The sequence below is a fragment of the Amblyomma mixtum genome, chromosome 6 (assembly GCF_055824585.1).
Source record: "Amblyomma mixtum isolate Tamu chromosome 6, ASM5582458v1, whole genome shotgun sequence".
Taxonomy (NCBI): domain Eukaryota; kingdom Metazoa; phylum Arthropoda; class Arachnida; order Ixodida; family Ixodidae; genus Amblyomma; species Amblyomma mixtum.
This window is the reverse complement of record NC_143017.1, coordinates 95553775-95566585: the sequence shown is the minus strand read 5'-3', so window position 1 is coordinate 95566585 and position 12811 is coordinate 95553775. Positions and strand designations below refer to the sequence as shown.

General features: G+C 46.9%; 1 protein-coding gene across 1 annotated transcript in view; it reads left to right on the top strand.

The window, feature by feature from the left end:
- Nucleotides 1-12811, top strand: part of LOC149339761 (uncharacterized) — a 223574-nt gene that overhangs the window by 157679 nt on the left and 53084 nt on the right. The window contains exon 4 of the mRNA XM_089550561.1: nucleotides 7370-7504. Coding sequence (XP_089406687.1) covers nucleotides 7370-7504 — 135 coding nt within the window. The remainder of the gene's footprint in view (nucleotides 1-7369; nucleotides 7505-12811) is intronic.

Here is a 12811-nt window from a genome sequence, read left to right as displayed (position 1 = left end):
GTGCACACTGAGACCAAAACTTCCGGTACAAAATCGTTTGTAGTTATGTAGTTAACTATTAACACTACGAAGTGGTGTTTTGAGCTCACGGATGACGCAGAATTGATCAGTAACTCGACGTTGGAACAGTATCGTTCAGTTCTGTTTAGGTGTATCTTGATGGAGAGGGACATTCGAAATGCAAGAGTACGGTAGGGGTCATACGACCCCCGTTTTTATGGACGACTCGAGTAATGGACAGTTTTTCTAAGGACCAAACTTCTTCAAGGCATTTAGTATTTTCACCTCGTTAAAATGGAAACTCGCTCTCTAGACAATGGACAGGATGAAAATGCGCAGAACCTACTGAGACCCATGCCTTTTGTAGAAGTGTGTGATGAGAGGCTAGTTGGTAAGGCATTCTGAAGACTTTTGCTTTGGGCGTTAAGTTTGGTTGCGCATGCGTTGCTCTTGAAGGAAGGACGTTTTTCGTTCGATAAATCAGTTGTTAGTCTACGCTCGTCCTGTCTGCATCTTTTCTGTGTCCTGTCTCCTGCGTAGTTTTATGTCTTCAGTTCACCATATCTTTTGGTCGCGTTAATATGGAAAACGATGACAACAAAACCTCGACTGCCCCAACCAGATCTTCCTTTTCTTGCATTCTGAGTGCCGGACACAAGTATAATGCGCTGGAAAAGTGCAAATGCTTCAGTGGTGGCTTTTTTTCCTGTGGTTTCAAGCTTTACAGTTTCAAGGTGGCCGCTCACACGCCTTGCAATTTTCTGCATTGCATGAATAGTTGTGAAGAAAGCTCTTTGCGGCTCGTGCTACGCTGAAAGCCGCATTAGGCAAATCTCTGCTGACTGAGTTAGCTTGTGTACTCCTGGGTCGTGGGATCTGAACAGTCGCAGTAGGAGATACGTCATGCCATTGCATGTCATCACGCGTCTCATCGAATACTAGACGCTGAAAACTACACCCCATTTTTTTTTTTAATATAATGGAGACAAGGATAATGCACTTTAAGCTTCCAAGTCTTCGTCTAATTCCAAATGCAGCGCTCATACCGGCTTAGCTGGACCGTAAATTTTTTTCCTGTTTTATTATTACGCACGACTTACTATATGGGCAGTTTTGTGCAGGAGATAAAGTGTCCATATTTACGAAGAACGACTGTTAGCTTCCACCTAAGCTACTAACATCTAAACAACTGTTACACCTAAGCAGCTCTTACATTCACGCAATTTCACTTTAATTAATACCGTGTTTAAGAAAAAAAATAGATTAAACACTTAATCTCCGTCTTAAGAGTATGACACGATAGCGCAATGGGTTAATTGCAATATATGCAGAACGTCATTCTCCACTTTACATTTATAGATAGCTGGGAATCCTCATACCTCTCCTGCTGCAGTGATGCAGCGGTTAAATGGTGCACCACTTAAGATGAAGGTGAAGATGAAGATCGAGGCACCTGCCACGCGCTATTTTGCACATGCGGCGCGCCACCCGCTAGAGGTCAAATCTAAGAGTCAGATGACCTTCACGCTCTGCATGTGAGGAGTGCAGCTTTCCAGTTTTTCGCTGTAAAAGTACTCACATTAAGGCAGTTTCCTTGTCCGACACCTGTACTGATGCCAACCCTTTAAGAAGAGAAGCAAGAACCCTGTATCTTCAGTCTTGAAGAAGGACAGGCTCTGCCCGAAACGTCGACTAGCAATAAATGTTTACCTAAATGAAGCATTTCTCAATTTCGCATATATATATAAGAAAAGGAGGGCTAATGGCCACTGCATGCGAAAGTGAGGAAGAAACTGGGATTCGGTGATATCGTGTTCCTGAGTGTCGTTCGCGATCCGCGCATTGATTCCCTCGCGATGCCAAATGGAGCTTGCACTGTAAGTCGAAGCTCCGTAGGCTCGTGACTGTTTTGTCTCGGTCCTTATGGGGAAACATTCAGTCATCGTACGAATGTACATGATAAGGTCTGTGTTCATTTATCTGTGTGGCAGAGCGCGGACAATGCCACTCGAGAAGTGCGATTATCGGAGCGGCTTGTTTGCAGTGCAAGCACAGGGCAGTTGGCGGGTCCATCTGAGAGTCTTCTTGCGGAATGTGTTGTACCATTCCCATCGGAGTAGCACATCTTCTATGACAGCTGTTCTGCCCCGAGCCTTGCTTACAAACACTACCGTGGGTCTGCCGAGCTGGGGAGGAGCTGGGGCCTCTCTCTCGCATGGTTGCTGAACGTTCCTTTACGTCGTCTTCTTGGATAGTGGAAAACGATCCAGAGTTGGGATTGGATGGCGGTGCAAGTCTCGGTACGGTCGGTGCGCAAGACTCCGACAGCCAGACTATGGACATGCTCATTTTGTTCGACCCTATGGATGCCCAGTACACCTTTCGATGTAGGCATCCGGGTTCCGCGTCCTGCTAATGTCTTGAAGGAGCTTCAGGGCCGTATTTGCCAAGGAACGGGTTGTTTGCGAGTTGATGAGCTAGTTAAGCGCCTATTCGCTGCTTTTTGTCGTATGATCCAGCTGGTATCGAAGACTTGATTTCGGTCATGGCCCCTGCGATGACATGCAACTGCGTAGTGTTGCCGTCCGCCATTCCTTTCGTAGTCATTGGGCAAGATTTCTCTAAGGTGCATTTGATGTACACGCTCCCTCAGCATCTCTTCTCTGCTGTAGAGCCCGCTGTGCAGACATAACATTCCCCGCCTTCGACATCACTGATTTCTTGTGCTATCGCATCCCATGCATGCTTGCATTTCTTTAGCTTCTTTTTTCGGTACTGGCCTGGTTGTCACCATTATATTGATGTCCCAGGCATGGTTGGAGATAATCTTTATGATCGTTGCGTCCGGTTCTATTTTCTTGTGAGAGCCATATGTTTACAGTCCCCCCCCCCCCCCCCCCCCCCCCCCTGGCCACTCAGAATGCGGTGGCCATCTTTAGTGATTCTGGCTTCTCCAATTATATCTTCCAGACTTTCTATCTGGCCTTGGACTGCAAGTGCTGCAAGATTCCTGTGCCTTGAAGATCAATGATCATTCGCATGAGTTGGTTAATTGTACAGGACTTCCGCCCTGTACACTTGTCCCTTGTTCAGATTATAGTTGGTGGCTTCGTATGCGAGACGATAAACGGATACCGCTCTTCCGAATATCTTCAGGGTATTTGTGCAGCCACCTCCTGTTCTGTTCTCAGTTCTTAGAATCATTTTCAGCAGTGGGTCTCACTGCCTCACGACTTGTCTTATCCAGGCGTTTGCGTTCCCATTTAAATTGAATAGGACCCCGAAGATGCGCAGATTGCCTGTGGTGGGTCCTGCTACCTCCTTTTCTTCAATGAAGAGTTTCACCTTCGATTTCTCTTGTTGGCTTCCACCTATCAGAAATAATTTAGTATATTTTGAACATAGCTTCAGGTCGCGGCTTCTTCACAGTTCGCGTAATCCGCCATTTCGATCCATTACGCAATGTCATTCATAGTTTGCCTACACCCGGTTTGTTCATGTACCCTGAAGGCGATGTACCTCATCATGAGATTGAAGAGAGTAGGAGATAAAATCGATCCCTACGGTACGCCTCTGTCGCTGACAAAAAGTCTAGAGTCCCCGAGGCCAGCGTCGGCTTCGAAGGTTCGATTTTCGGGGAAACTGGAAACCAAGTTGAACAGTCAGGCTCCGGGGTATGCACCGTGGGGTTCTTCCAAGATTGATTTGTGCGTCCCTTTTTCGAAATCTTTTCTTAGGTCACAAGATACGAGTATGAGCGGAGTGACGTTCTCACTCCCACTCTGCTGTCGTTCATGAATCGTCTGAGCAGCCAGAGCCTATCACGCGTTCTCATGTTCGTCCTGATGCTGGTCTGGCTGGGATGAATGTACGGTGTCTTCTCTCCTATATGTCTGTTGAGTCGTATGAAAGCCATTCGCGCGATAAGCTTGCAAAGTGTGGACGTGAGCGAGATCGGTCGTAGGATGGCGATGATGGCTGGGCCCTTCCCATGTTCCGGATCGGTTTCATCACCGAATGCTTCAGCTCGGCTGGGTACGCTTCTACCGCCTAGGTTTTGTTTAGCACTATAAGGGGGCTCTTTTGGCTGGTGCTCTGGCATTGGTTAGCATTGTTCATGTGACGCCGCCCTTTTCCGAGGCACTCTTGGTGTTCACCTGATGCAGCTCCCACTCCAGTCCGGAAAGCGCAAAGCAGCTCTCCTCTATCTGGTCCGCGCCGACCGGTAGCCTACTAAGCCTCGTCAGTGTATCGCGAGTCCCCTCCCATCTCTCTCGCGTCCGGGAAGAAGCATTTTGCGATCTCTTCTTCCAGGGTTACCAGATCTTTGTTGGCCCTCAGGGCTACTAGCGTGACCTTGATATGGCCTAATCATTTTTCTGTTCATAGCGCTGTACTTTCGCCAGAGCTTGTATGAACACGTCTGATGGTAAAAGCTTACAGTGTTCTTCCCACCTTGCTATCGGCAGCTCTTGCTCATACTTGCGTATTTGTTTATACAGGGTCTGTTCTGAAAGTAGTAGGACTGTTTTTTTCCTGGGCGAACGGGCTGACGAGAGGTGGTCTGCGCGTGCAGGATCGTTGAAGGGGGATATTGGGAATGCTGGGGAGAATCGGCAGTCGGCTCTCGGAAGTTGAAGAGAGGAGGTTGCTTGTACTGTGAACCCCTGTCGAAACGTCTCGTCACGCAGAATCATCGAGCGTTTACTGGATCAGCGATAAGCGATCAAATTTTGAGTTAATCTTGGTAAAACGGGCAAAGAGACTCACAACATGATTAAGGAGGCCTACGGTGACGCTTCCATGGGTAGATCAGGTGTTTTTTGAGTGGCACAAGCTGTTTCGAGAAGGTAAGGAAAGAGTGGAGGAAGACGACCGCTCCAGACGCCCTTCGACCAGCAAGACCAACGAAAATGTGTCGCGAGTGAAACATTTACATAACAGTGATCGTAGAATGAGTATCAGAATGATTGCTGATGACTTGAGCATTCCTCAAACCCAAGTTTTTGAGATCGTGACAGAAAACTTATCCATGAGGAAAGCGTGCGCGAAGTTGGTGCCGGGAGTGTTGTCAGAGGAGGAAAAGGCCAACCGGTAGGATCTTCTTCATCATGTGAATGAGGACCCCGATTTTTGCCCAGCACAAGGCGGCAACGCTGGCTCAGCCCCCCTAGAGTCTCGACTTGGCCCCGCCCGACTTTTTTCTATTCCCGAGAATAAAATCGACGCTCAAGGGGAAACATCACGGATCGGTAGAGGTGGTTCAACAGGCAGTGACGAGGGAGTTAAACAGCATTCGGGTCCAGGCGTTCCTGGAGGCGTACGAAAACTGTGAAACTCATTGGCAGCAGCGTGTAGGTGCGGAAGGGTGCTACCTTAAAAAATTGTAATCTTTAGTACTATTCACTTGAATAAATTTTCTTTAAAAAAATGAGTCCTACTACTTTCAGAACAGACCATGTATTTGTTTCTCACACGCCCTATATTCACGTAACGCTTCGCTACGCTTCTATACTTGAACGTCAGGCGTTTGAGCGTGTTCCGAAGGTTCAATAAGTGGCGATCTGGTGACCACGGACTCGTCGTCTATTTCGATTTTTTTTTCTTTGCAGTTGCATGCGTTGGTTGTGAGCCAGTGGCTAAGTTGGGAGATTTTCGTAGGTTCCTCTGGTAGATCCACTTCGCGTGTCTTGCCCCAGACGAAAACCGCGACAGTCTTCTTAGTACGCACAGGTTCATTTCGCTTCAGGGCAATCCAGATAGGTAACTGATCTCTGCCCCGAATACCTGTTTCCATCCTACACGAAGAGCTGGAGGTATTACTCGCCCAAGTGAAGCCAGAGTTATTATCCAACTCAACTTTTGCGCAGGCCTTCTCTATTACGTTGGATCGTGTCGTTGACGAGTTCCAGACCAGCGTCTTTAGCAAACCTCGGTAGTTTCAAGCCTCTCGAGCTGTTACTGATGCAGCCCGTGAACGTGTGCCCACCGTTAAAATCTCCTCTGATGATAATGTAGTCGGTTGCGTGTTCACGTCTGAATCGTCTTATCTACTCGAATCCATTGTTCCTACTTCTTTCAATATCGGGGCTTATATAAAGGGAGATGATTATAGTCTTGCGTTTTAATCTGTTTTCGGCGATTCGGATCGCCACCACAGAAAGCCTCTGTCGGTCAAACTGGCCCATGTGTCAACCACCGGTTGGGGGAACACGAACGATATTTAAAGAGCAACTAATATATGCACATAATTGAGCATTGCCAGTTTCCCCAAGAAATGCGCATGCGCACCACATATTGATGATGTGAACATTCTAGGTAAGAGTGAAGACTGAGCCATGCGTGAGCTGCTGGAAGCTTATCACATAGGAAAAAAGGGAAACAAAGAATGCGTGAGCGATGCTTCAGTTGTCTTGTACAGACCGGAATATAAAATTTCTCTGCCACACGATAAGACGTTTTTACTCTGTTCGTCGGCTCTGTAGGTTTGCTTTTGGCACGTCCGAGCTTCCGCCCGTGTGTTTGTGTCTTCCTAGTACGACTGTGGTTCTTGCGCTTATGTAAGGATTGTAACCAACTCGCCAGAAAGGTGTGTTGGTTTATGGGGGTTTAACGTCCCGAAGCGACTGAGGCTATGAGGGACGCCGTAGTGAAGGGTTCCGGAAATTTCGACTACCTGGGGCTCTTTAACGTGCACTGACATCGCGCAGCACACGGGCCTCTAGAATTTAGCCTTCATCGAAATTCGGCCTCCGCGGCCGGGATCGAACCCGCGTCTTTCGGGTCAGCAGCCGAGCGCCTTAACCACTGAGCCACCGCGGCGGTTCAACTCACCAAAAAGCTCGTCGCGCTGAAGGCTTTCTGATGTTTATATTCTTGCTATGTGCTTCAAGTCTTTTGCCAAGGGCAGTTTGGTTTAAGGACCTATGGCATATATTACGCTCAACAACCTCTTCTTTCTCAATAAAGTGTTTGTATGCCGTACAAGACCCATGTGATGCGCCTCGAAATAATGAAATGAAATCTTTATTTATTTGTCACCAAATATGAATGGGGGGATTGTAGAAAAAAAAGCTTTCCTTGGACAGCTTGACGGGTCCACAATCCCTTATTTCGGCAGAGTGGCGGCATCACATAACATATTCTTGATATCCAAACATATACATACATATTTAATATGATACAGATATAGTACTCACAGTAACCGAAAACAACAGAAAACAACAAAAAAGAACAGAAAACAACAGCCGAACTCACTGCTACAAATCCAAAAGAAGGCAACAGCAAGGCTAGATAACATTACATAGAAACCAAATACAAATACAAAATGCATGTCTTATAATGCCTTATCTTTCTCTGTACCTCACAGCTTCGCCGCTGGGTGGCTCCTGCGACCACGACGAGACGTGTGCCTACTCGGTGCCGCACTCGTCCTGCCAGAAGAACGAGTGCCGCTGCCTCGACGGACACGAGCCCGACGCACAAGCGACCAAGTGCACGCCCAGTAAGTGCCGCACGCTTGCTCTGACCAAACTATCCGAACTGCCCGCATTCAGTGCGAGTCCCAGTTCACCAGTTTCTGTTGGCTGACGTGCCCAGTGAATTAATGGGAAATTTTATTGGGAGATTTGGGAGGTTAATGTGTGGATGCATGGGGTCGCTAGTCCGGTGTTCCGTGACTCCAGCGGCTGCCGCTGCTGTCCATGCTCGTGCTAAGAGGGCTTTTTGGGCCTCACTCCGGAGCTGTACAGGGCAGCCTCTCATCCCTCAATAGCTGGCACTGCATTTTGACAGCCAGGTGAATTGTTCGGGTAGGTTCTCACCATAAGACGCAGGCCCACCTCCTCACCGCACAATTTACATTTGGGGTAGTACGACCTGGTACTTATAAGGTTGAGACGTGCGGGTGAGTTGTAAGTCCTAGACTGGAGGCGCCGCCATCTAACCTCCTCCGCTTTGGAGAGCCCCTTGGCTGAGGCGGATATTTTCTGTGAGATAGTCAGTTCAAATCAGTTCTTTATTTACCAGAGAATTGGATGGTCGCCAGTGCTAAAAGTTGCAGGCAGCAAAACTTGACTGGGCCCTGGAGCACTCTACAAAGTTGCAGCCTCTCCGCGTACAGGTATGTCGTCATGGGGCCGGGGTGAGGTGGGGAGTGAATGAGTCGAGTCCCGAGGGAGAAGAGCTAGGGCAGCGCCATTAGTGCACTCGTTTCCTTCCACACATTGATGCCCCGGTGTCCAGACGAGGCATTTCATTGTATTAGGGTGGCCATGATTTTGCAGTATTCTGGCTGCTGCGGCACCAATTCGTCCTCTGATATGATTACGGTAGGCTGGTACTGAATCCGTACAGCTGGCGTGCGTGGCAGCAAAGGCAATAAAATGTCCTTCTCCTCTGCCGTTTCTATATTGTCCTCACAGATGGTGAGGGCATCGACTTCTCGTTGTTGGTGGGTTAAGATACTATTGATGTGCCCTTCGTTGCAGAAGCTGCAGCAGTTTCAGAAGTTAAGGCTAGCATGATGCTCATTATGACAACTTTGCACAAGGGGTTGAAAAACGGTACAGAGATGAATGCCAGTATGTTTTAATCACGTGACACAATTGTAATCACCGTGGCGCAAAGTTCCAGTTTACGCGGTACGTTAGTCAGCGCCACAGTGCTACTATGCCGCTGATGCCAGTGGTGACAGCTGTTTACAATTAACTTTCTTAACTTTACCACGCATCATAATTCTTCTTGCGCTTGCGGACTGTTTTAGTGCTACTGTGCTTTAGACGAAGAGGAGGAGGCAAAAATTTCTGAATCGAAAGGGAGTTGCTTGATCTTATGATTGGGATCCTTATTTCAGTGCTCCACAGGGCTTGAGCTGCCCTGCGGACCTGTTCGATGAGGGCCCGTTGATCCTCCACGTTATCGCTGGTCAGCCACGCCTCCTACCACTCAAAAGACGTGTCTGGCGTCTGTATAATGTTTGGTTTGGCCCCACATCCATAAGATTTGTGGACGAGTGTAGGGCTGGGCTGGCACCAGGGACGTGTGTCGGTGTATAAGTTGGGTGTATGAGATGTAGTCTATGGAGGTTTGGAACGGTGTTTCTATCTGCCGCAAGAGACGGCGTCTGTGGTGTCTCATTTCCCATGAGGTAGAGGGAAGCGCCTGCGATAAAGAGGCTGATAATCGAAACGTGCGTTATACGTGCAGGGTTGAAGGGTTAAAGCGAGCACAGTGGGAGGCCTCCGTTGATGCTTCGAGCAAGAGCATGTGCCTTCTCATTTCCTTCCAGTCCTTCATGAGGGGGGGGGGGGGGGGGGGGGGGGGTCAAAGCATTTGATGGCGTTTGGTAAGGTGTGTAGTGCCCGTGAGTCGGGTGACATGCTGGAGGACTCCACCTCGCAGGAACTTTCTGCAAACGTGTTGTGTAAATAAGTTATCAGATGTGCGCTTTGGCCTTGGGATTTGTAATGCCTAACGGCAATGGCCACGGCGGTAGTCTACGCGGCCGCTGCGGTTTCTGCTGTTGCAGAGGCAGTGAAGAGAGTGAAGAAGCGGTGGCCCACTACCGCCAATGCGTACTTATTATGGTCCGGATATGCTGCGGCGTCCACGTAAACCACATTCGTGGAACTGGCTAGGCTTCGGCATAGATAGGATGCTCGCGCTCGTTGTCTGCCTGTGTAAACGTCACGCTGATACTTTTCCTCTGTTGTTTTCTAGGCAGGATTGAGCATCCAGTGCGTGGATGTCCGCCACTGTGTATATTCGGCGTAAGAGAGCTGGTCCAGCTTGAGTGCTCTGAAGTCTAAGTGCTTGAGATGCACGGATGGCTTCTGTTAGTTTCGTAAAGGTGTTGAAGATTCCTAGGGCAGACGCTTCGACGAGGTGTTTTTAATGTTCAGGGCCGTTTTGTACATCCGCTTATGTTGATGCTCTGTGTCATGCGGTTGTGGTTTTCAGCAAGGAAGTTTATTGCGATAGCATTAAAAGACTCATCGGGAAGAAAATGTGTCGTCGGTCATAAAATCAGCACACTGGCTGAAGGAAAGCGCCGTCACCGGGGCGGATTATGTCCATTGGCTTGAGGGAAGCAACGACACTAGACCAGAAGTACCGTCACATCAGGTAAAATGGAATCAACAGCTTCTAATTATATTACATACTACCAACACATTAAGTGAGTAGGTGTCCCTCTGAATTTTTAACCTGGCAACAATTACGTACAGAAGTTCTTAGCCATTAAGCAATATTGACTGTACGCTGTAAATGCTGTTCAGTAACTGCAGCTAGATGCAGTAACCTGCTTGACTTCCGCACTAGGCCCGTCATTTTGACTTAGTTGTGAAAATTTCCGAAGGTCAGCCTCGCCTTTCGGAGCCGTAAGACATCGCATCATTCAAACAAACTATTGAGAACTAGGCGCTGGAATGATAAACCTTAAGTATATAAGAAAATTCGCTCGCTAATTAACAAGAAACGCCGCCTGTATGTTTCGTATTTGAAGACTCGTTCCAGGAAATGCGTCACGTGAAGAACAAAATTAAGCAAGAAATAAAAGTAAATAAACAACCTTATATTTCATCGTTTGACGCAAAGTTGGGGGTTAATACTAAAGAATTTCGGAAATCTGTTAAAATAAATAGCAAGGTGGCCACCAATGTTTCTAGTTTATTAGTAAGTGAGAAAATAGTCCTTGATGGTTATGAGAAGGCTTTCTGTCTGAATTCCTATTTTAAAAGTGTTTTTTTTTCTAAGACGTGCACTGGTGAACTGCCTGAAATAAAAGATACAGTCGACGAGAATATGCCTATGGTTACTGTCACATTCAGCGGTGTTCTCAAGCTTATTTCCAATCTGAACAACAAATCGGCTGGTGGTCCTGATGGCATTCCGTCGCAGGTATTTAAATCCTGCTCACAAGAAATTGCGCATGTTTAGTAGCTCTGTTTAATAAATCATTGAATACCATCGCTGTGAGTTTGGAAAGCTCACAACGATGGTATGGAAAGAAAAATGATAGGTGTAACGTTAAGTGATCGGAAGCGGGCGGAGTGGGTGAGAGAACAAACGCGGGTTATTGACATCCTAGTTGAAATCAAGAGGAAGAAGTGGGGTTGGGCAGAGCATGTAATGCGAAGGTAAGATAACCGCTGGTCATTAAGGGTAACGGAGTCGATTCCAAGAGAAGGCAAGCGTAACGGGGGTGGCAGAAACTTGGGTGGGTGGATGAGATTAGGAAATTTGCCGGAATACGGTGGCCGCAGCTGGCGAAGGACAGGGTTAATTGGAGAGACATGGGAGAGGCCTTGCCCTGCAGTGGGCTTAGTCAGGCTGACGATGGTGATGATGATGAATACTTTTTCATTACCCGCAGAGTGGAAGGTAGACCACGTCGTTCCTACTCATAAAAACGGTCCCAAAAGTGTACTAGAAAACCACAGGCCTATTTCTCTAACATGCGTGTGTTCCTAAACAATCGAACACATTTTATACAGTGCTGTAATGAAACACCTTCAAAGCTATAATTTCTTTTCGAATGCTCAACATGGATCCAGGCCTTGCTTGTCTTGTACGAATAACTAGTGGAGTTCTCCCACGATCTATTTTACTCGTTTGACCTTGGATTTCAGGTAGACGGCATATTTTTAGATTTTCGGAGGCTTTTGACACCGTTTTTCATGCATTGCTGTTACATGAATTATCTTGTCTCAGTACACACCCTACAATGGCGTATTGGATTAGAAATTACTTATCTGGGCGAACACAGCATGTTTTAATAAACGGTACCAAATCAACACGTGTCACCGTAACCTCTGGCGTGCCCCAAGGGTCTGTTTTGGGGCCTTTGTTATATTTAGTCTTTATAAATGACATTGTCCAAAATCTAGAATGCAAAGTGAGGTTACATGCTGCTGATTGTCCCACATACAGGAATGTAGAAAATGATTCTGATGTAAGCAGTTTGCACAATTATCTGAACAAAATTCATGCTTGGTGCATTAAATGGGGCATGTCTTTGAACAGTGCTAAATTTGAACTTGTGTCTTTCACCCGTAACCGCTTTCTTGTGAGATCAGCCCATAAATTGGACGGACTACTTCTTGAAAAGATCCAATATCACAAAAATTTCGGGGTCTATTTATCGGAAAATTTAACATGGAACAAACATATTGAATACTTAACCTTAAAGTCACATCATATGCTAAACCTCATTAGGCGTAATTTTTATAAAGCCCCCCAAAAGTAAAAGAACTGCTTAACATAACAAAATGTTCGTCCGGTACTCGAATACGCTTGCGCGGTATGGGACCCTCAAAGCTCTAACTTTGTAGAAAAGCTTGAACGCGTCCAAACCGCGCTGCAAGATTTCTTTTTGGTAATTATAACTTCCGTAGCAGTATTACACTACTTAAACAGAACCTTGGTTGGAAAACACTAGCACACCGCCGATTAACTGCAAAATTAGAACTTTTTTCTGAATTGACTCTGATCTCACAGGAATATATAAGAACTTGTACATTTTTCCTCCCCACTTCATCTCTAAACGATGTGATCACGAGCTGAAAGTTCTTGAAATGCGCTGTCGTACTGATATCTACCGTAATTCATTTTTTCGGCATGCTTCCGCTCACTGAAATAGGCTTCCCAAGAGCATTGGTGAATATAAAACGTGTTCAGAGTTTCTGTCTTTATTGTCACGCAGACTGCCGTACATTAATATCATCCCGTTTACTTCATATTTTTTGGCTGGCATTGCGCTTCATGCGATATGTGCCCTTCACATTTCTGTGCTGTGAATTTTTCCCCGCGG